General features: G+C 47.2%; 1 protein-coding gene across 1 annotated transcript in view; it reads right to left on the bottom strand.

The window, feature by feature from the left end:
• UTP20 (UTP20 small subunit processome component) overlaps positions 1–20693 on the bottom strand; it is a 115106-nt gene that overhangs the window by 702 nt on the left and 93711 nt on the right. The window contains exons 47-61 of the mRNA XM_056116487.1: positions 20310–20451; positions 18298–18414; positions 15258–15428; positions 14934–15065; positions 14346–14456; positions 13777–13856; positions 12657–12726; positions 12332–12514; positions 10394–10525; positions 9301–9433; positions 7349–7536; positions 5433–5504; positions 2033–2290; positions 1570–1696; positions 182–327 (exon numbers count right to left, since the gene is read on the bottom strand). Of these exons, the coding sequence (XP_055972462.1) occupies positions 182–327; positions 1570–1696; positions 2033–2290; positions 5433–5504; positions 7349–7536; positions 9301–9433; positions 10394–10525; positions 12332–12514; positions 12657–12726; positions 13777–13856; positions 14346–14456; positions 14934–15065; positions 15258–15428; positions 18298–18414; positions 20310–20451 (2062 nt within the window). The remainder of the gene's footprint in view (positions 1–181; positions 328–1569; positions 1697–2032; positions 2291–5432; positions 5505–7348; positions 7537–9300; positions 9434–10393; positions 10526–12331; positions 12515–12656; positions 12727–13776; positions 13857–14345; positions 14457–14933; positions 15066–15257; positions 15429–18297; positions 18415–20309; positions 20452–20693) is intronic.

Below are 20693 nucleotides of genomic sequence, written 5' to 3'. Positions count from 1 at the left end.
CCTGTGCAATGCCGGGTGTGACCGCCCCCCCCCCCCCCCAAAAAAAAGCAAAAGAAAAAGACTCTGAGCCTCGCTCCAAAGTCCATCCACCCACCCACCCACACACACATACACACACACACATGCACACGCACACGCACGCACCTGCACATGCAGACACACTACATCAGAGAGCACTTACCTCCACCGCCTTCCTCTTTTTCCGCAGTGCCCTCTTCTCACTAGCCTGCTTCTGTACGGAGGAAAAGGCTAATGAGAAAGTCTCGAGTCCAACCAGCTTTTTGAGTAACTCAATGATTTCCTGGGATAGATTCTTCAGCAAAGGATCTAATCACAGAGAGAAAATAAAAATCAGAGACAGTCACACAGGAAACATCAATAAAACCAACACTGTGGACGGCTTAAAGGTCCTCTAGCCCCGTCACCTTCACTTCCTCCACACTGGATGCTGACTTCTGGGCCTCTACGGTTTGTGAGGGCAGGAACGGACAGAAGGGTTGGATGCATCAACCCAGAATGCAGTGACGGACCTGACAGAGCCTGGCTCTGAATCCAGGGGATTTAGAACTTGACAGAATATGCAAATAGGAGGAAAGGGAGGCAAGTTTTTCTCCCAGCTAAGTTCACGAGTCTCGCTCAGCCTTCCACTGGAATTTTTTTTCTTTTAAACATCTAATACTTCTCGGAAGCTGATGACCAGCTGTTTGCTTTCAGCCTTTCCTGTCTCCTCATTCCCAGATGTGAATAACTCACAAGTCTTTGGATTCCGAAGGGCCCGGGACCCCTGAGCTAGACTACAGGGACTGGAGGGGCGGGGTGGGGAGGGCGGGGAGAGGTCCTCTGCCTAGCAGGGTGATGGGAACCAAAGCTGACCTGGGCTTCACCACTGCTTTTGCCTGAATGAGGAAACTGTTTCTTTCTCTGTTTTCCTCCACCCTCTTGCCTCCCTTCTAGTTTTTGGGCTATACCCAGTGGTGCTCAGGGAATCAGGGCTGGCTGTGTTTGCAAGGCAAGTGCCTCACCTACTGTACTACTCTCCAGCTACCAGGGTAAGGCTTTCAAGGTTACCGAATTAAGCACCTGCTTTGACAGTCACTCTAGTGTGCTTTATTACTCTGGCCCTATCTTCCCAACCCTCTGTTCCCTCTTTTCCTATTATCAAGAAACAGTATTTAATTAGTGAAGGAATGCATCAAGCAAGGGGGGGAGGGAGAACAAAAATGGACAAATTTAAATGATACTTGAATTAAAAACTATTTCGTAAAAATGGCAACACACATACTTTTTGGCTCATGCTTCTAAGGAAATGTGACCACAATTTTATTGTGCAGAGTGGTCTAGTGTTCATTCTTTAGTCTCTTCTGTGAGCAGAACACCAACTGTAGGAGGAAACCCCTCCTCCTTGATCTCCAGAGAGGGCAAATAGGAACAGCATCAACAGGTCCCATTTGCCCACTGCTCTCCTGACCGCTGCCTGCTTTCAGTGGACACCAAACCTGGGCAGGAAGAAGGATGGGGAGGCAGAGGGACGCCGGGGAGAGCACTCAGGAGCAGGGCGGCTGCAGTCACCTTGCTCCGCGTACGTGCTATTCAGTTCCCGGAACAGGGGTGCTACGATGCCTGGGAGATACGGCTTCACCCGCTCCGCTCCGAGATCCATAGCCACGGCGCCGAGAAACTTGAAGATGCACGACCTCTGAAAGTACACAGCATCATCAGAAATGCCACAAACAGGGGACTGGAGTGATAGCACAGCGGGTAGGGCAGTTGCCTTGCACACGGCCGACCCGGGATCAATTCCCAGCATCCCATATGGTCCCGAGCACCACCAGGAGTAATTCCTGAGTGCAGAGCCAGGAGTAACCCCTGTGTATCACTGTGTGACCTAAAAATGCAAAAAAAAAAAAAAAAAAAGAAATGCCACAAACAGATGTGGGAGAAGTCTGTGGGTTTTAGGTATGCAATACTTAATTTTAAAAAAAAGGGCTTGGCTACTGGCACAGCTTGCGGTCATTGCCCCTGCCCGGCTCACCTTTAGGAGGATCCTTGGGGAATACGCAGCTTCCAGCTTGGCCATGTGGGACAGCTTCTGGATGAGCCACTGCAGCGTGGCTGGCCTCTGCTGGGCTGCCGCCTTCTCCTCGGCACAGCCCTCCCCGGCCTCGCGGGCCGCATCGTCTCCTGAGGCTTCTAGATCTCCTGCGTCTTCTTTGGGTTCACCTTGATCCCCACCCGCGCCATGCTCCAGCAAATATAAGACTTTGGCCACGAACAACAGATTCTTGACAACCTTGAAAAAGAAAGAAAGAAAAGTGGCAAGGGAGGACTTTCCCCTCTTCAGAGCTGCTGAGAACCAAACTCACACATGTAAGGCACGTGCGCGGCCTCTAGTTACGGTGCTGGCTCCGGCAGTCGGATTTTTGATTTAGAAATGAATCAGATTCTAAAATCAGGCATTCCGGGGCCAGAGCAGCAGTACAGTGGGTGGGGCGTTTGCCTTGTACACGGCGGATCAGGGTTCGATCCATTGCATCCCATATGGTCCCCTGAGCACTGCCAGGAATAATTCCTGGTGCAAAGCCAGAAAACACCTCTGAGCATCACCAGGTGTGACCCCAAAAGCCATTAAGAAAAAAAATAAAAACAAAACAGGCATTCTATAATGTGGACACCAAAATAAATAATGGGGTATTGCAGCATTAGTGCTCGCTCCATTTGGGGGAATAATTCTTAGAGTGCGTTTTGTCTTACAGTGCGTCCAAACCTATTTCTATTCAATGTTCATCCACTAAGTCTTGTGCTACCACTTAAGGTTGCGCAGAATAAGCAATGTCATTCCAGACCATTTATTTCCACTTCAAAGAGAGCTTTCATTCCCCACTCCATTAAATTCTCTCCATCATGCTTGAGAGAAAAAGCGATTTCCATCTATTGAGCAGGAGTGGCTTCAGCTACAACATCTCAGTTCAATTACAAAAACATCCCGATGACAGAGTGAGTGGTCAGCTAGGACTCAAAGGTCTTAAGAAATCAAAGCCAAGTTCTAAATACAGCTCCTTCCTTAGGGAGGAAGAAGACTTTTTGGACTCTGAGCTTTGCTCAGGGGCCCATTGTGATCTTAGAACAAACAGGCTGGTTTACTGAGTCCCTTAACTGTGGCGCCCGTGAAATATCTATCTGATGTGGGTCTTTTCCAGCTGTTCTTCGAAGGAGGAGGCGGAGTTGGTTCTGCGCTCCTCCACAACCCTGGCTGATACAAGTCCTGTGCGTCAAGTGTCCCCCAAACAGCATAGTGAGAAGCCCACACTAAGGCTGGCCTGGATATCAAGATTGAATGCCAGGGGAATAATTTCCTCCTTCAGGAAGTGTGGCCTCCATGGAGACAGGCCCGGATCTGGAGGCCCCTGCCCCTATGAAAGTGACTTCCCATTGCTTGTGCGCCCTAAGATCACCGCAAACTAAGGTCTGTAATTTCCTTCCTGTTCAATACCAGTAACTCTCCCCATCCCTGCCAGCCTCTGGCTGTCCATTCTGGTATCATTTCTTCATCTTTCCTTGTAACGGCTATCCCTTCCTTCTGCAACCTTGCCATACAGCGAAAGCATAGTATATCTCTCTCCCTCAGATACTCGCAAGTGCTCTCTCTCTCTCTCTCTCTCTCTCTCTCTCTCTCTCTCTCGTGAAGCAAGGTATTTTTTATCTGGTATCATTTCTTCAGCTTTCCTTGTAAGGGCTATCCCTTCCTTCCCCAACCTTGCCATACAGCGAAGCATAGTATTTCTCTCTCTCTCTCTCTCTCTCTCTCTCTCTCTCTCTCTCTCTCTGCAAGGTAGCTTTTATTAAACAAAAGTTGCTTAGGAGCTGGAGCAATAGTACAGCAGACAGTGGGTAGGACATCTGCCTTGCAAGCGGCCAGCCCGTTTAATCCCCAGGACCCTGAATGGTCCCCCTGTCCTGCTCAGGAGTGACCCCTGAACACAGAGTCAGGAGTAAGCACCGAGCACTGCCAAATGTGGCCCCAAACACAAAACAAGAAGAGAAAAAGAAACTTGCTTGGAAAGGTGTGAGAGGAATGAAAGTGGGAAAACATGTATTCGAGCGAGAATCCGGGCTTCTTTAGAATAGAAACAAGCACGTAAAGAAACAGACAAGGGAAACATGGGACAACATGGGCTGAAGAGCAAGTTGCACACTGTACTTTTAGGTAAACATCTGCCAGAGGGGACAGCATGACACCCAAGCCCAACCCGTAGCCAGGGATATCATCTTGTTTTTGTGTCCCTGTTTTTAATTTTTGGGGCTTTTTTGACCACACCCAGCGGTGCTCAGGGATCATTCCTGGTGGGTTTGCCCCATATGGGATGCCTACGATTGAACCCAGGTTAGCAGCTTGCAGAATAGAATGCTCTACCCATTGTACTATCATTCTGGCCCCTTGTGTTCCTACTTCGTAATTATGGTTGTAATAGTTGTCAAGAGACACCGTCAAAGGTCTTTCACATCCAGATACCATTCTGTGTCCACTCAACACCCACTAACCCAACAGGTTTATTAGAAGAAGAAAAAAGAATTAGATCCAAGTATTCAAAAGCAATTCACATTTACATACTTAAATGCATTTGTCTCTAAGTTTGTATTTTTAATTATGGTTACTCTTTTTGGTTGTTTTTGGGTCACAGTTGGCACTACTCAGAGGACTGTTTGTGGTGACTGGGATCGAACCCAGCTTGGCTGTCTGCCAAGCAAGCATCTTACCTGCTGCACTACCTCTCCAGTACTATTTACAGTTATATTTTATTCTTCTTTATTATACATTTGCCGGGGGGGGGCACACCTGGGAGCACTAAAGTCTTTCTCCTATCTCTGCACTCAGGGGACAATATGGGATGCTGAGGATCAAATCCTGGGCAGCTACATGCAAAGAAAGAGCCCTACGTGGTGTAGTATTGCTACAGCACCTCTAGGTACATTTTCCAATATCTAAATATAGAAATCATTTTAGTGGTGAAATGATCTCTACTTTTTGTTAGAGGTAAAAGATTCTCAGACCACATGATAGCAAGAGTGCTATTACCTTCTCTTCAACTTTCAAGAGTCAGAGTAGGAAATTCGCTACTACAATTGAAAAACAACCAACCAGTGCCTTTTGTCTTCCAAAGCTCCAATACTAGTACAGAATGCTGAAAGTGTTGATAAAAGATGAATAATCAGCCACCCATAGCATCACATTTCATAGCAAGTTTAAATGAAGCCAAGAGTTTACTAGACTTATGCTTTTTAACCGAACAAGAATGAGTTTATACCTCTATTTCATGAAATTTTCTAAACATCAAAACAAGAAAATCACTACATCAATGAAACGACTCCCTGATGTGAGCCATTTCTAAGACTGTTGGTAGAATCTCCTGAGCCATGAGGATTAGAATACTTACCTGCTCTCCAAGAGATTCATCCAGGAACTTGGAATGCAACTGATGGCATGAGGCTAGGGTGATACTTTTCATCTGTGAAAAGAAGATGGGTATTAGCAAACACAGGGGATTCGGATGATTTTTGTTTGTTTTTGTGCCACACAGGGCAGTGCTTGAGGGCTACTCCCGGCTCAGTGCTCTGGGGACCATGTGGTCCTGGGCTTTAAAGTGGGGCTGTCTCATGCAGACCTTGCACTCCAGTTGCCTGAGTCATCTCCCTGGCCCCATTTCTGGTCATGTTTTGGGGAAAATTTCCAAGTCACTAACCATCAGAGCATAAGTGAGCACTAGCATTTGCTTTGGATGTCTGGCACCTGCCCAGATCTGGAGAGGGAACGCCCATGATCAGAAATTCTGGAACTGTTTCCTTCAACCTGGACTTCCACTGCTGCCCAAAGAAATGAGACACTTTTAAGCTAGGGATGATGATACCCGCGGTTATTTATTTATTTATTTATTTGGCTTTTTGGGTCACACCGGCGATGTACAGTGGTTAGGGTACTCCTGGCTCTGCACTCAGGAACCACCCCTGGCGGTGCTCAGGGGACCATATGGGATGTTGGGAATCGCTCCAGCCCCAATACCTGAGGTTATTAATGATGTTTTTAAAATTTCTTTAAAGAAGGGGCTGGAGCGATAGCACAGCGGGTATGCATTTGCCTTGCATGCAGCCGACCTAGGTTCAATTCTCAGCATCCCAAAGGTCCCCTGAGCACCGCCAGGAGTAATTCCTGAGTACAGAGCCAGGAGTAACCTCTTAGTATCACCAGGTGTGACCCAAAAAGCAAAAAAAAATTTTTTTAAAAGAAATTATTGGTTTGGGGGTCACACCTAGCAGTGCCTAAGGCTTACTCCTGGCTCAGTGCTCCAGGATCAGGTATAGTGCTGGAGACTGAATCCAGGTCAGTCACATGCATAGCAAGCACCTTATTTACTGTACTTTTTCTCCAGTCCCTCCCAGAATAATTTTGCAGTATTAGTGAATAGTCGTGGAATTAGTGAATAGCTTTTGTGATATTCCAGTATTACTTTAGCGAGCAGTTTTGCAATATTCCAGTATTATTTTTTCCACCCCCTGTTCTTCCCCTCCATCCACCACTCATTCAATGTTTATGGAGTTCCTCCTAGAGCGACGCGGATGTTATTTTTAGATCACAGGAAATTCAAAGAAAGATAAAACATGACTCCTAGTCAACATGATCAAATGAGTCTGATTTTATTTAGTCATCGACAAGGTTGAGAAGGACCCAGGGCAGAAAATGTTTCTTATATCTCAATGTTGATAAGAAGGAAACATACAATGGAAGATGCACATGGTGGGGAAGCAGAAGTCTAACTAGACTGGCAGGCTAGGAATTACCTTGAAAGAACCAGGGACTTAGGGCCAGGAGTGACAGTACTGCGGACAGAGCTCTTGCCTTGCACGTGATGTAGTTTCAATCCCCAGCACCTCATATGGTTCCCACCCCCATGCCTGCCAGGAGTGATCCCTGAACACAGAGCCAGGAGTAAGCCCTGAGCACTGTTGGATGTTGCTTCAAAACAAAACAAAACAGATAAATAATTTATCAGCCAGAGCAATAATAGAGCAGGTAGCATGTTTGCCTTGTATGCAGCTGATCGGGGTTCAAATCCTAGCACCCCATGTGGTCCCCCAAACCCTACCAGGAGTGATCCCTGAGTGCAGAGCCAGGAGAAACCCTTAAGCATCGCTGAGTGTGGGTAATCTCCCAATCACACGCCTGACCCCCGACCCCTCAAAAAAAGAGAAGAAGAAGAAGAACCCCCTGAGACACTTTGCAGAGACCAACCCACCCATAAAGCTGAGTGGTTGGCGGGTTCTCTCAGGGCCACCATGAAGGGAAGATGAGCTTTACCTTCTGATCGAGGTCCTCTGTGAGGAAGGTGAACGCAACGGGCTCCGAGCACTTCTTTTTCTTCTTTTTGGCCTTCCATTTTTGAACCAGCTCGTCGGGCTGGCATGCGGCGAAGAACAGCCCGAAGATCTGGGCCGCCGTGAGCCACACCCAGCTGTGCGGGTGGCGCAGGTGTGCGTGCACGTGGCCTGCGAGGACCACAAACGCACTCAGTCGGTGATGCCGCCTCCATTCCCCGGTTATGGGGTCCTCGCTCGGGCTCGCACCTCCACAGGAATGCAGAAGCCTCCCTCCCCCAAACCCCGTGGCCCACAGGATCCTGAGAAGCTGTGCCGCTAGGTTAGGTCCAGAGGCGGCAGGCCCCAGGGTCCAGAACAGAGCCAGAGCCATGGGTCAAGGTGCCCTTGGTACCTAGAATCTATACTCGGTGACAGAAATATGCACACCTGAATACACTTGCTTCTTAACTACTGACACTGGGGGCCAGACTGATAATACAGCAGGTCGGTGTCTGACCAGGGTTCGAGTCCATTTGGTCCCCGAAGCACAGCCAGGAATAATTCCTGAGCGCAGAACCAGGTGTAACCCTTGACCCCATGTCCCCCAGACCAGAAAAAAAAAATTAAAAAAAAAATTAAAACCAAAAAACCCAAAAAAAAAACAAAACCCCAAAACTAAAACAACCCCCTACTGGGATTGGTGGCTCCGGGCAGCTGAATGGAGTGATTTCTTCCTGTGTGCCAGGTCAGGGCCAAGTGTGCCACCTATATGTCAGTAGCTCGTTTTTGACCTCCCAGTGGTACTGGCTGACTGGCATCTGTCTTGCCCCAGAAAGCCAATGTTCCAGATGAGGGAAGTGACATGTGAAGCATTAACAAGCAAACCCGGATGTGGGCCCCAGCACATACATCTGAAATATGAGCCCTCGGCAGGATCATACGTCTGATCCCTGTAAGCTCAATTTCTCTGCACATATCACACATAGACTGAGCAGCGGGAAAGTCTTGGGTGTTGGGGGAAAAGAAGAAAAGGCCTAGAAGAACCATGTCCAACTTGAAATTCTGTCTAAGCCGCTTGCATTTCATGAGCCTGGCACTACCTTTGTTCAACATGAACTTCTGTGATAATCGGGTCAATCATCAGCAGAATCAACCGGAACAGCCCAGGTCATTAGCAAAAGTAACTGCACTAAGGGATGTGATGCCTGCATTGCACACAGCCAGCGCAGGTCCAGTTCCTAGGCAGGCACTGCATATGGTCTCCCTGAGAGAGACCTCCCCTGGGCATCCCAAACAAAAGTAAAGTGAAATGGTTAAAATGATTATGGTACATCTGTATTATGGACTATACCCAGTGGTGCTCAAGGGCTACCCTTGGCTCTGTGTTTAGAAGTGACCCTGGCAGTGCTTGAGTGACGCTAAGTGGAACTGGGATTTGAACTGGGGTTGGTTGCAATACAGGGCAAGCGCCTTAATCCCTGTAGTATCTCTCTAGCCCTTAGCTATTGGAAAGGATAACTACTTACTGTACTATTGAATAGTCGAGTATAAACAATATACAATCGAGTATAAACAACAGGAAACAGAAGTTTAAGAAATTATGTGGCCTCTCTAAAAACCCCTATGATTATTTAGCACAAAGAAAGACTGTACGGAAGTCTACCAAATTATCGTGAAACAGTAAATCAGACTTGAGACAAATGTTTTCCTTTCCTTCCCCCCGACATAATACAGACTTAAGTAAACAAGTCATATTACTTAAAAAATCAAAAATGTGCATAATTTTCCCCAAAAATCATTTTTGCCAATCTGAAAGGCTATTCCACCTTTTCTTACAGACTGTGCTCTGGATGCTCTATACTTTCTTGAGTTACCCATATTCTACTTTCCAAATCATTTCCACTCACTCTGTTATGAGCATGTGCTGATTTCAATAGAGAAAGAAGTACTTACTCCAGATTTTACTCAGAGTCTCAGAGGGCTTGGTGAACTGGATGATATTACAGTCTTTGACGAGTTTGCTTATTAGTGTAAGAAAACTGAACAGAAGACGGTCTGCGGCTTTTTCTTCTGTTTCTTCCATGATCTAAAGACAGGATGCGTGTACATCAATGAAGGCAACGGTTTCACACGATGTACTTGATATTAACTGCATGGACATTTTTTTATTCCATGGGAATCTACTATCGGGATTTCTCAACCTAAGCACATCTCGGGCCAGAAAATTCTTTCCTCAGTTTTATTTGATAGGGCCACACTCAGTGGTGTTGTGTGTGTGTTTGAGACTCCCAGAGCCACTCCTATGATACAGGGACCAGGGATATGGAGAGCCCAGCAGTGCTGTGGACCACCAGGGTCACACTCAGCGTGCATGTCTGTGCAGTCCTGGGCATCAAACTCACATCAAGTGAAGGATGTGCACTGCCACTTGAGTTACCTCCCTGTGTTCTGTGGGGGTTCAGCAGCAATGTTGGTAACAATAAGATGCCAGCAATAAGGCCCACTACCCTCCCCCCATCCTCCACGGTGCCCTTAAAATCATCTCCATGCTAAATGACCTAGGGAGGCAAAGCCATCTTGCTTGGGAATCTTTGGTCTTCATGTACTATAAAAGCTAACGCTACCCTTCATCTTAAAAAGAAAACTCAACTGCACTGAATTGTTACTTCCCTTAATTATATAATTTAATAAATATAAATTATATATATATAATTTATATATATATATATTTTTTGTTTGTCTTTTATGTGGGGGGCCATACCCAGCAGTGCTCAGGGCTTACTCCTAGTTCTGTGCTCAGGAATCATTCCTGGAAGTGCCTCGAGGGCCCATATGGGATGCTGAGGATCAAACTTGGGTCAGCTGCATGGAAGGAAAATGCGCCCCGGCCTATACTATTGCTCCAACCCCTAAGAGAATATTTTGTCTTGTGCACAGATATTATGTGATTTACTCAGCACGTCATCTTGAATAGTATTATAAAAATTAGCAAGAAAAAACACAAAACCAACTTAGATTATTAAAAATTCCCTAGTAAGTAATTTACGTCGTTAAAGTTGTCAGGATCAATTTCCTTCTCAATCACAGGGAGCACCGTTCCAAGTCTTCTCTCAAAGGCAACTCCTTCACTTTCTACAAACAGGCCGCAGACCAGGGCGGCCAGCTGTCTGTTCAAACTCTGCCAAAACAAACAGCCACGGGACAATGTCAATACAACTTGAGAGGCTTTTCCACAGTGAACGCACGTGGATTCTTTCTCCAATATTCATAATGCCAGAAATCAACAGGAGTTGGGTCTCTGAGGGTTAGCATGAAAGAGATCTCCAGAATCAAGGACAACAGTAGCAATTTTCTTTCTTTCTTTTTTTTTGAGTGAAGTAAGATAGTTAAAAAAAAAGTTTATTTGTAGATCGCCGCGATAATAATCATGATAATAATAATGATAACAATAATAATATGTGAATCGCCGTGATTAATGTATTATTCATGTCACATGTTTTAGGCATTCAATGTTTCAACACCAATCCTAGCACACTGTTACCTCTCTCTACCAATGTCCCTGGTCTCTCCTTTCTAGTCTGCTCTCTTAGAGCAAAACAAATTTTGAGAAATTCGAGAAAAACATTACTGAAGCAAGGTAATTTTTATGTTTGTTTCTGGGTCACGTCTGGTGGTGCTCATGTCTTACTCTTAGCTCTGCACTCAGGAATCACTCCTGGCAGTGCTTGGGGACCATATGGGATGCCGGGGATCAAACCCGGGTCGGCCACGGGAAAGGCAAGTGTACTATCTCTCTGATCCTCCCCTCACTATACGATCTCTCTAATTCTCGCCCCCCGCTCTTCCCCCTCTATTTTCTAAAAAACAAAGTAGTTCTTCTTGAATGAAACTTTCTTAGAAAGACATGAGGGCAGACAAAGAAAGGAAATGCATTTTCAAGAAAGAACAGAGGTTTGGAAAAAGCAAGCAAAGATACAAGATACATAGAGACGAGGCAAGCAAGATATGTGCCTGAGGGAGCACATGGGCTTGAAGAAAACTTAAGCTTATATTGATACAGTGGGAATAAATGTGACATATATATAATTATATATAATATAATTATGTGTAAATATTTTAACACTGGACATCATAGTACTCACCACTGGGAAATGGTCAAGTGAATTATGTTATATACATGAAGTGGAAAATTTAGCTTATATTAATGATACAGTGGGAATAATTGTGACATATATATAATTATATATAACTATGTGTAAATATTTTAACACGTTAATATAATATATACACAATAAATATATATTTTATATACTTTATATGTAATATAAAATATATAAAAGTCAGCTTTATTCCCACTGTATCACTAATATATTAATATCATTAATAAATATTAATATATTAGTATCATTTCTATGATACTATGATTCCTCTCCATGATTTCTTATAGCTCCTAAAACTGTAAGGATTCACTATTATGTAATGTCCAGGATGATAGGTACCGCAGATCTGAAAGGTACTAAGAAAAGCTAGCAAGCTGACTTAATGATGCCCATTCCTCACACAAAAATGGTAAATCCATAGGGTTCATCTGAAGCTAAAATGCAATACTCCGGGTCTGGAGTGATAGTACAGCGGGTAGGGCGTCTACCTTGCATGGGACCGACCCAGATTTGATCTCCAGCATCCCATACAGTCTTCTATGCACCGCCAGGAAAAATTCCTGAGTGCAAAGCCAGGAGTAACCCCTGAGCATCACTGGGTGTGATCCAAAAAGCAAAAAGCAAAAAAAAAAAAAAAAAAAAGCAATACTCAAAAAAAAAAAAAGTTGTACAGCATTAGATACAGTATCAGTGTCAGTTCATGAAAATAATACTTTATATGACAACCAACTATAAATAACTTTAAAGCTGGTGTGATGGGCCATCCCTACCCTGACAGAATGGGTGGCAGAGGTGGGGCTTGTATGGTCTAAGGACACACCAACCTTCTTTGCTCCGAACCACCTGGTGACCATCTCGAAGAGCCAGTCTCTCTTCTCCAGGCTGATTTTGCCGAGCAGGGACTTGACGGTCATGGATGCCATCTTCTTGCACACAGCAGAGTCATCGTTGACCATCATCAGACAGAGAGGGATGAAGAACATCCCGCAGTTCTCGTGGAGCAGCCCCTGGGAGAAACACAGGAACTGTGAACATGAGCTAATGGGAATACTCAGGGCTGCCCAGTCAGGGGATGTGGATGGGGGGGAGGGGGGAAGTAGGGGGGGAAGGGGGTTGTCCCGGGGTCTTCAGAAGCCCAGCTGACAGTACCTGAGGGAACGTGTCAAAGAGAAAGGCCAACATCTCCAAGGCAGAGTCTCTCCCCGTCTCGTGCTCATAACTAAGATTAAGGACATGACGGGTTCTTGTTAGCACCTTTTTACACTGGCTGATAATTATTTTTTGTTCAGTGTTTTTAGGTTACACTTGGAAGTGCACAGGGATTACTCTTGGCTCAGTGCTCGGGGAACTATGTGGTGTTGGGGATCATGTCTGGGCATCCCCCACGCAAAGCATGGATAAGCCCATCCGAGTTATCCTTTGAGCCCTAAACTTGCCAATGTTGATTTCCAAACATTTAATATAGGGACCGAGAGCTAATACATGGTTTCAGGAATCTGCTCTGAATGCAGCCAATCTGTGTTTGACCCTGGCACTGCATGTGGTCCCCTGAGCACCACCAGGAGTGACCCCTGAGCAAAGAGCCAGGAGTAAGCTCTGAGCAGTGCTGGAAGTAGTCCCAAACCCAAAAAATGAATAAATGAATAAAACATCACCAAGGTGTTGCCCTTCCCCAAGCAACGGAAAACGGGCTCAGGAGGTGCTGGAGCACATCTTCTATGTGGGGGCCCCGAATTTAGCCCCACATAGCTCTTGGATACTGCTGGGTATGGCCCCAGTGGACCCCGAGCACCCCAGGGCTTAGTAGCACCCAAAAACCATAGCCTGGCTATGCCTGGAGTCTACTGACTCCCCGCAAAGAGCGAAAAAACTCCCCGTCCCCTCCCTTTTTTTTCTCCTTTTTTTGGGATCACACCCAGCGATACTCAGGGGGTCACTTCTGGCTCCGCACTCAGGAATTACTCCTGGTGGTGCTCGGGGGACCATATGGGATGCTGGGAATCGAACCCGGGTCAGCTGTATGCAAGGCAAACACCCTACCTATGTGCTATTGCTCCAGCTCCATTCCTTCCCCCCTTTATCAGGCTGCTGTATGGAAAAGGTTTTCAACTGTTTCCTAAGCAGCCTTCAGCGAGCACCAATGGTCAGACTGAAGCAAAAGGGGCCGGGTGGGTACACCACACAAAGCCAGTGATGGCAGCTGACAAGCAAGGGTCAGTCATTCAACAGGGTCCCACCCTTTGCCCTCAGGAGAACAGTTGAGACTTACTTCAGTTGAGCGAGCACGAACTCCAAGTTTGGTCTTAACTTGTCCCCTAGGGGATAGTCAAGAATGTACTTCAGGAACACCTGGAACAAACATGGATGATGACAAGGGTCCCATTATGCTGGGCTTCCTGTTTCCTAGGCTGTTTCCCAGGGTAGTGGGAGAGCAGTGGAGATACCCATCTCCCACGCCAACTGCAGCCCTTCCTTTCTCCCTGCACTTCAGCGACCCGAGTTGGGTCTCACAGGCCTCCTGAAATCCTCTTTCCTTCCTTCTCTTTTTTGGGCAGTGCTGGGATCACACATGCCAGACAGATACTCCCTCTCCCAGGGAACTCCCTGAACCCAAGAGTCACATTCACACCCAATGCCAAGGTGGTTGTTTTCAGCGTTGCATCTCAACTCTGACAGGAGGGCCATGTGCATGATGGAACATGCCCTGACGGGTTGGAAGTCCAGTGGGTGTGGAAATGTGCTCATGAGTCCCAGGATCAAGCTGCCTTGTGGCGCAGAGCTGTCTCGGAATTTCCTCTGTGCCAACACCTCTGGGCCTGGAAGACCATCTCTACTCACCTGCCTGCACTGCACCCGGACAGGCTCGTTCTGTGCGGAAATTGCCAACTTGGAGACTTTGCGCATGACATCATGTATTTCTGGGACCAGCAACTTTCTGGACAAAATGGCCTTTAAAAAAACCCAAAAGAAAACCCACAGACTCGTCCTGTGTCTTACCGCAGACAGGGGTTAAACAGACCAGATATTCAAGAAGAAACGTGGGTGAAAGATTCCAAAATGAAAGGCTTAACGAGGGTTTAAAATGGCAAGTTTTCTTGGGTCTACTATAGCACAAGTGAAAATAAAAACAAAAGGTACCCCAATCCAAACCAACTCGAGCAGAGCACTGACATTTGACAGAATCCCTGGAAGTCATAATAGAGGTCTGACATTCTGACATTTCAGGGAGTACACAGAACAGCCTGTAATTAAGCGGCGAAATCACAGTCCTTATAAATGACTAAATCTGGGGGTGAGGCGTACAACTAGTCAAAACACGCCATTTCACATTATTCTAGTTATATGGTGCGAGTCTTGTTGGCTTGGCTCTCACATGATTCTGGATCTCCGCTTGGGAGGCCCTTAGGGATTCTGGCGACTCCGTACCTTTAGCAGCCCGAATGCAGTGGCCTGTCTGGAAGTGTCATAGATGTCCTCCTCTGCGTACGCCAGCAGAACCTGAAGCTGCTTCTCGGTGATCCGGTAAGACTTCACTCTCTTCACCAGAATGGTCACACACTGAAAAGTGGCCACAGAGAGGTTGGCAGCTGGGAGGTCCCAGTAGCCCACGGCTGGTGAAACGAACCAGCTCTTCCCCTAAGGTCAGTGTCGGCCCTCAGGCTGTGGCAAACGAATGAATCCGGACAACGCTCTGACCAAGATTCTCACCATGGTGGACAGGACCATGGGGAAAGCTAGCCACGGGCTCACCTTGAAGCAGCTGACCGCTAGGTGGAAATTCTGGCCCTTGGCTGCCCCGAGCTTGGCGTAGTCCTTCAGCAGAAGGAAAAGGTGCTTCGTCAACTGTTCTGCTTTGCTTTCGATGGAAGGTAGCGGGAACCTCAAGACCCAGATGAGGCACTGCAGAGCCCCTGTGATCACCTGGAGAGCACAAGACCAAACCCAGACGCCAGATCAGTTCGGGAAGGGACCAGCCCCAGCCCCGGAGTTGTGTGACATCTCTAAGCACACTCCAGCAGAAGGAAGGAAACACCTGCCCTGAAAGCACTGTGTCCACAGCACGGGGACGGGGAAGCATCTTGGTCCCCGTGAGAAGAACTTGCTGCTTTTCACACGGCAAGTGAAGACGGACCACCAGCAAGGAAGAAACGCACTGACCTCGGCAGGGCCCAGGGCTTACTCATGGCTCTGAGCAAAGGGATCGCTCCTGGCGGGGTTGGGGGATCATATGGGGTGCCAGGGTTTAAACTCGGGTCGACTATGGTCATGGCAAAGTGCTTTCCTACCCTCTATACTACCTGGTCCCACCGTACTTTTAATTTACAAGGTAAGTGACTTGTTGACTTGGCCAATGTTAGGCTCTGTTACTGTTGGTTTGGTTTTTGGGCCACACCCGGCACTGCTTAGGGCTTACTTCTGGCTTTTCACCAGAATTTCTCCAGGCGTTGCTTGAGGGAACTTTATGAGGTGCAGGGGACTGAAGTCAGGTTGGCTGCATGCAAGGCAAACATCCTCTTGGCTAAACTATCCTTCTGGTTCCCATTTTAATTTTTTCAGGGAAAAAAACCATCATAAATGACTTCTCTGCTTTTTTTTTTTTTTTTGCATCACACCCAGCGATGCACAGGGATGACTCTTGGCTTTGCATTTAGGATTCACTCCTGGCGGTGCTCGGGGGACCATATGGGATGCTGGAAATTGAACCCGGGTTGGCCGTGTGCAAGGCAAACGCCCTACCCGCTGTACTATTGCTCCAGTCCCAACTTCTCTGCTTTCTAAAATTGTTCTTCAATCCAATCCATTCTTTATAAGACTGTAGTGTTTGAAAAGACACTCTACTGAGCATTAAGAATACAAAGATGGGGGCCAGAGTGATAGTACAGCGGGCTGGGCCCTTGCCTTGTAGGTGGGTCTAATCCGGTTCAGTCCCCGGCACCCCATTATGGCCCCTCGAGCACCACCAGGGGTTATTCCTGAGTGTGGAGCCAGGTGTGTCCCCCAAGCCCCTCAAAAATAAAAAGGAAGTCATTTCTGTATTTAAGGAGTAGATAACGTGCTCAGAAATTAAGTATGGAAATGACAAACTGTAATTTCATATGGCCAGAGATAGAATCTGATGACAGGGGTTCAGGAAATTGCCTTGCATGCAGCTGACCCTGGACTGAACTCCTGCCCGACCTGAGCATCGCAGGGTGCAGCCTGAGAGGCTGTCAAGTACCATCAGGGGAACCTTGGTATCCCAACACCGTAGAGCCCTAGAAGTGTCATATCCTCAGGCCCTGGCATTGGACTGCTGGCCTTGTTGGCTGAGACTCGCCAGATGTCCCGAGTAACACTTGGGAACTGGGGAGACCTGTTCCCCCTCTCCTGCTCTACCCATGCGCCCCTTATTCCCCGCCCCCCACAAAGGCTAAGTAGTTTGTAAAGGCTATGAAAAGTGCACTGTAGCACTGTCCTCCCATTGTTCATTGATTTGCTCGAGCGGGCCGAGTAACATCTCCATTGTGAGACTTGTTGTTACTGTGTTTGGCATATGAAATACATCATAGGTAGCTTGCCAGGCTTTGCCGTGCGGACGAGATACTCAGTAGCTTGCCGGGCTCTCTGAGAGGGGCGGAGGAATTGAACCTGGCTCGGCCGGGCTGGCTGCGTGCAAGGCAAACACCCTACGACTGTGCTATCGCTCCAGCCCCATGAAAAGTGCATTAGAACCAAATGTGATACTCTCTGGATCTCCAGAAAAAACAGGTTTAGAACACTGGCTTGAAACACAGTTCAGCTTTACCTAGCAGACCTCCTTCCAGCTTTGAATGCTGTGTTGGTCTTTGGGCTGGACAAGATGGGACACACAGGAAAGAAGAACCTGGGAGTGAGAAGTTCAGGGCTTAAAGCCCAGCTCTGCAGCTTTGACTTGTTCAACTACAGAAGATGTCACTTAAGCTCCCAGTTCCTTCTCTGTGACAACAGGCCAGCGGAGGAAGTGTAGACACGCAGGCTTTGAGTCAGAAGGACCAAGGCTCCTATCTTAGGCCTGTGATCTGGGCCAACTCACTTAGCATGTTTTCTCATCTTCGAGGAGAAATACTAGAAGACACCTCCTGGGTCATGATGAGAATACATGAACCGAGTAACAGCGGTGATAGATGAGGATGATGATGATGATGAGGATGATAAGGATGATGATGGTGATGATGATAACCAACATAGGGACACATCCTCTCCCTTAGGAAGTTGTTGTCAGGTTCAAATGAACAATGAATAAATGCATAAATGCTTATTTTAAAACTTATTTTAAGTACTACCCAAGCATATGAAATGAGTTGTGAGGGTATTTAATGCAGACAACAGAGATGATTTGTGAAGTTATCAATTTCTGTTGGGGTCGAGAGATAGGACAGGGTTAATCACTTGCATTACACACAGCTGACCCCAGTTAAATCCCTGGAACGGCATATGAGCAAAGTACCACCAAGGGTGACCCCTGAACAGAAAGCTGGGAGGTTGGGAGTAGCCCTGAGTACTACAGGGAATTTATTACCCAACACCCCAGGCCCTACTAAAGGAACTGTGTGTGATTGTGTGTGTGTGTGTGTGTGTGTGTGAGAGAGAGAGAGAGAGAGAGAGAGAGAGAGAGAGAGAGAGAGAGAAGTTGGAGCTTAGAAGAATTTAATGCAGAGAACAGAGGTGGCTCATGAATGATCAACCTCTTTCAAAATACCATGTGTCACTGGAGCCTAAAATGAAGCTTTGGAGTACTTTGCATGATACAGTGAAGAATAGGCTTGCTCACCTTCACATCCATAGAATCGAGGCAGTCTATGAGGAGAGCCACGAAAGGGTCCAACATTTCTAGAACATTCTCACTTGAAGATTTGATCTTGGAAGTCTTCAGACTCAGGTGCAGCAGCTAAGTGTTTCAAGACAATACGCCATGTTAGTTGCACATAGGACCCCATGAATTAGGCAGAGGTAGAATTCCTTTAAGAGACACACACGAAACGCTTCTGTTTGAAATTCCAGACATATTATAAGAAGTGGATCAACTCTCAGGTCATCTCCCAGTAGGTGAAGAAGGCGGGAGCTCAGAGTACAGAGGAGAGGCCGAGTGTGTTCCCAACAGGAAACAAGTTCATCACTTTGGCATCTGCTCCTGCTCCAGGTGCAGCGGCACAGAAGGACACAGTACTAGCCAAGGTGGACGTGGACCCTGCCCTGGTGGTACTCGGCCAAGAAGACAGACAGGTCAGGGCCCGGGCAATAGTATGGCAGGAAAGGCGCTTGCCTTGCACGCGGCTGACCCAGGTTCAGTTCCTGGCAATCTACATGGTCCCAGGAACGTGCCAGGAGTGATCCCTGAGTGCAAAGCCAAGGGGGAAATCCTGAGCACTGCTGGGTTTGGCCACAAAACAAAACAAGGCAGACTCAAGAGGATGGTGGATGTAAGGGCAGGTGCTATATGAGTTCCGTGGGACCCAGGCGGAGAGCAGAGTGGGTGACTCGACGTCCCCCAGCAGGAGGAGGGTGGTGACGTGACAGAAGTGCAGGGTTGTGCAGCGAGGATGGTACAGCCTGAGGACGGTGCTAGAGTCAAGTGAAAGATGAGGCTCTCTGCTAAGCAAACCGGGAGTTCATAAACGGTTTCCAAATGAAATACAGTGATCAGATTTGTGTTTTCTAAGTTCCTCTTTGAATGGTGATGCAGCTCAGTGGTGGAGCAGAAAAGTCCTGTGTCTGAGTGCTCTAGAATTTACCTCTGGACAAAAATTAGTACACAAAAGCTCATCATCTTTTGAGAAAATTCAAAACCTTTAAAGTAATTTAAAGGAGCTTGTGGGCAAAGCTACAGTGAGACCGTGAAACACGTTAGGCACAAACCATTAATTCTGTTTTATTTATTTATTTATTTTTGCTTTTTAGGTCACACCCAATGATGCACAGGGGTTACTTCTTGCTCTACACTCAGAAATTACTCCTGGCAGTGCTCAGGCAACCATATGGGATACTGGGAATAAAACCTGGTTCGGCCGTGTGCAAGGCAAACTCCCTACCTGCTGTGCTATTGCTCCAACCCACAAACCAATAATTCTGATATAATTATGTCATCCAAGGAAGGACTAGAAGAGATCAATCAGGGAGAGACCCAAACCCAATGCACCTTAAAAACAACAACAATCCATACTTGATTCCCGGTAAGATTTTTGCAGTCCAAAGGACCAACAAAGCAAAGTCAGGAGGTAGAGAGAGGTGCAGACTCACTATGGCCAAACATTTCCACTTTTTCGTTTTGTTGTTGTTGTTGCTGTTTGTTTTGGGCCACACCTGGGGATGCTCAGGGAATACTCCTGGTTCTGCACTCAGGAATTATTTCCGGTCGGTGCTCAGGGGACCATCTGGGATGCCAGGGATGGAATCCAGCCTGGCTGCATGAAAGGCAAGTGCCCTATCCACTGTACTATCACTCCAGCTCACTTTTCCACTTTAAGGTCTTTTTTTTCCCCTTTCATTTTGGGGCCACAACTGGGATACTTGGGGTGGGGGCTGATCCTGGAAAGGCCAATAGAAAACAACAACAACAAAAAAAAAACCCCACAGCGACAACAGAAGAAGCACATGTTCTAAAACACAGAGCTATGGCCCCGTTCTCAGGCTAATTCTTGAGGAGTCAACTGGAAAGTGAGACAGATTTGCAGTGGAAGTTGAAGGCAGCACATACAGATGCGGCCTTAAAATCCACCTGGAAATATTAAGATGTTATACTTGCAATATTGCATCAATGAAAAGAAGAAGAAAGTCGCTACTTACCCGCAGGCCAGACTCAATGAATATGTGCATGTTGGTCTTCCGGCTGACCACGGCCTTCTGGCCTCCGCGAGCAGGAGTCGGGGGGAGGAGGAGGCAGCTTTGAGGGGGCAGCCGTGGATCCGGCGCGGGGACTGCTGGGGCTCTGCCAATCACGATGGAGGGAAAGTTATGGGGGTCAGGGTTCCCATACGCTGCCTCTCTGGGGAGGGTCATGGCGCTATAGCCTGGCGGACAGTCTCCCCCGCTGAGCTACAGACACAGCTGAGGATGCTCTGGAACAAGGTCCCTGGAACAACCCCAGTGACGAAGACTGGGTGGACAGATGTGCAGCATTATCGGGACAAACTGCCAGGGCCTGGCTCCCTGCTGTGGCCTTCCCCAAAG

The sequence above is a fragment of the Sorex fumeus genome, unplaced genomic scaffold (assembly GCF_029834395.1).
Source record: "Sorex fumeus unplaced genomic scaffold, SorFum_2.1 ptg000003l, whole genome shotgun sequence".
Taxonomy (NCBI): domain Eukaryota; kingdom Metazoa; phylum Chordata; class Mammalia; order Eulipotyphla; family Soricidae; genus Sorex; species Sorex fumeus.
The sequence above is the reverse complement of the archived record's forward strand: the minus strand, read 5'-3'. Positions and strand labels throughout refer to the sequence as shown.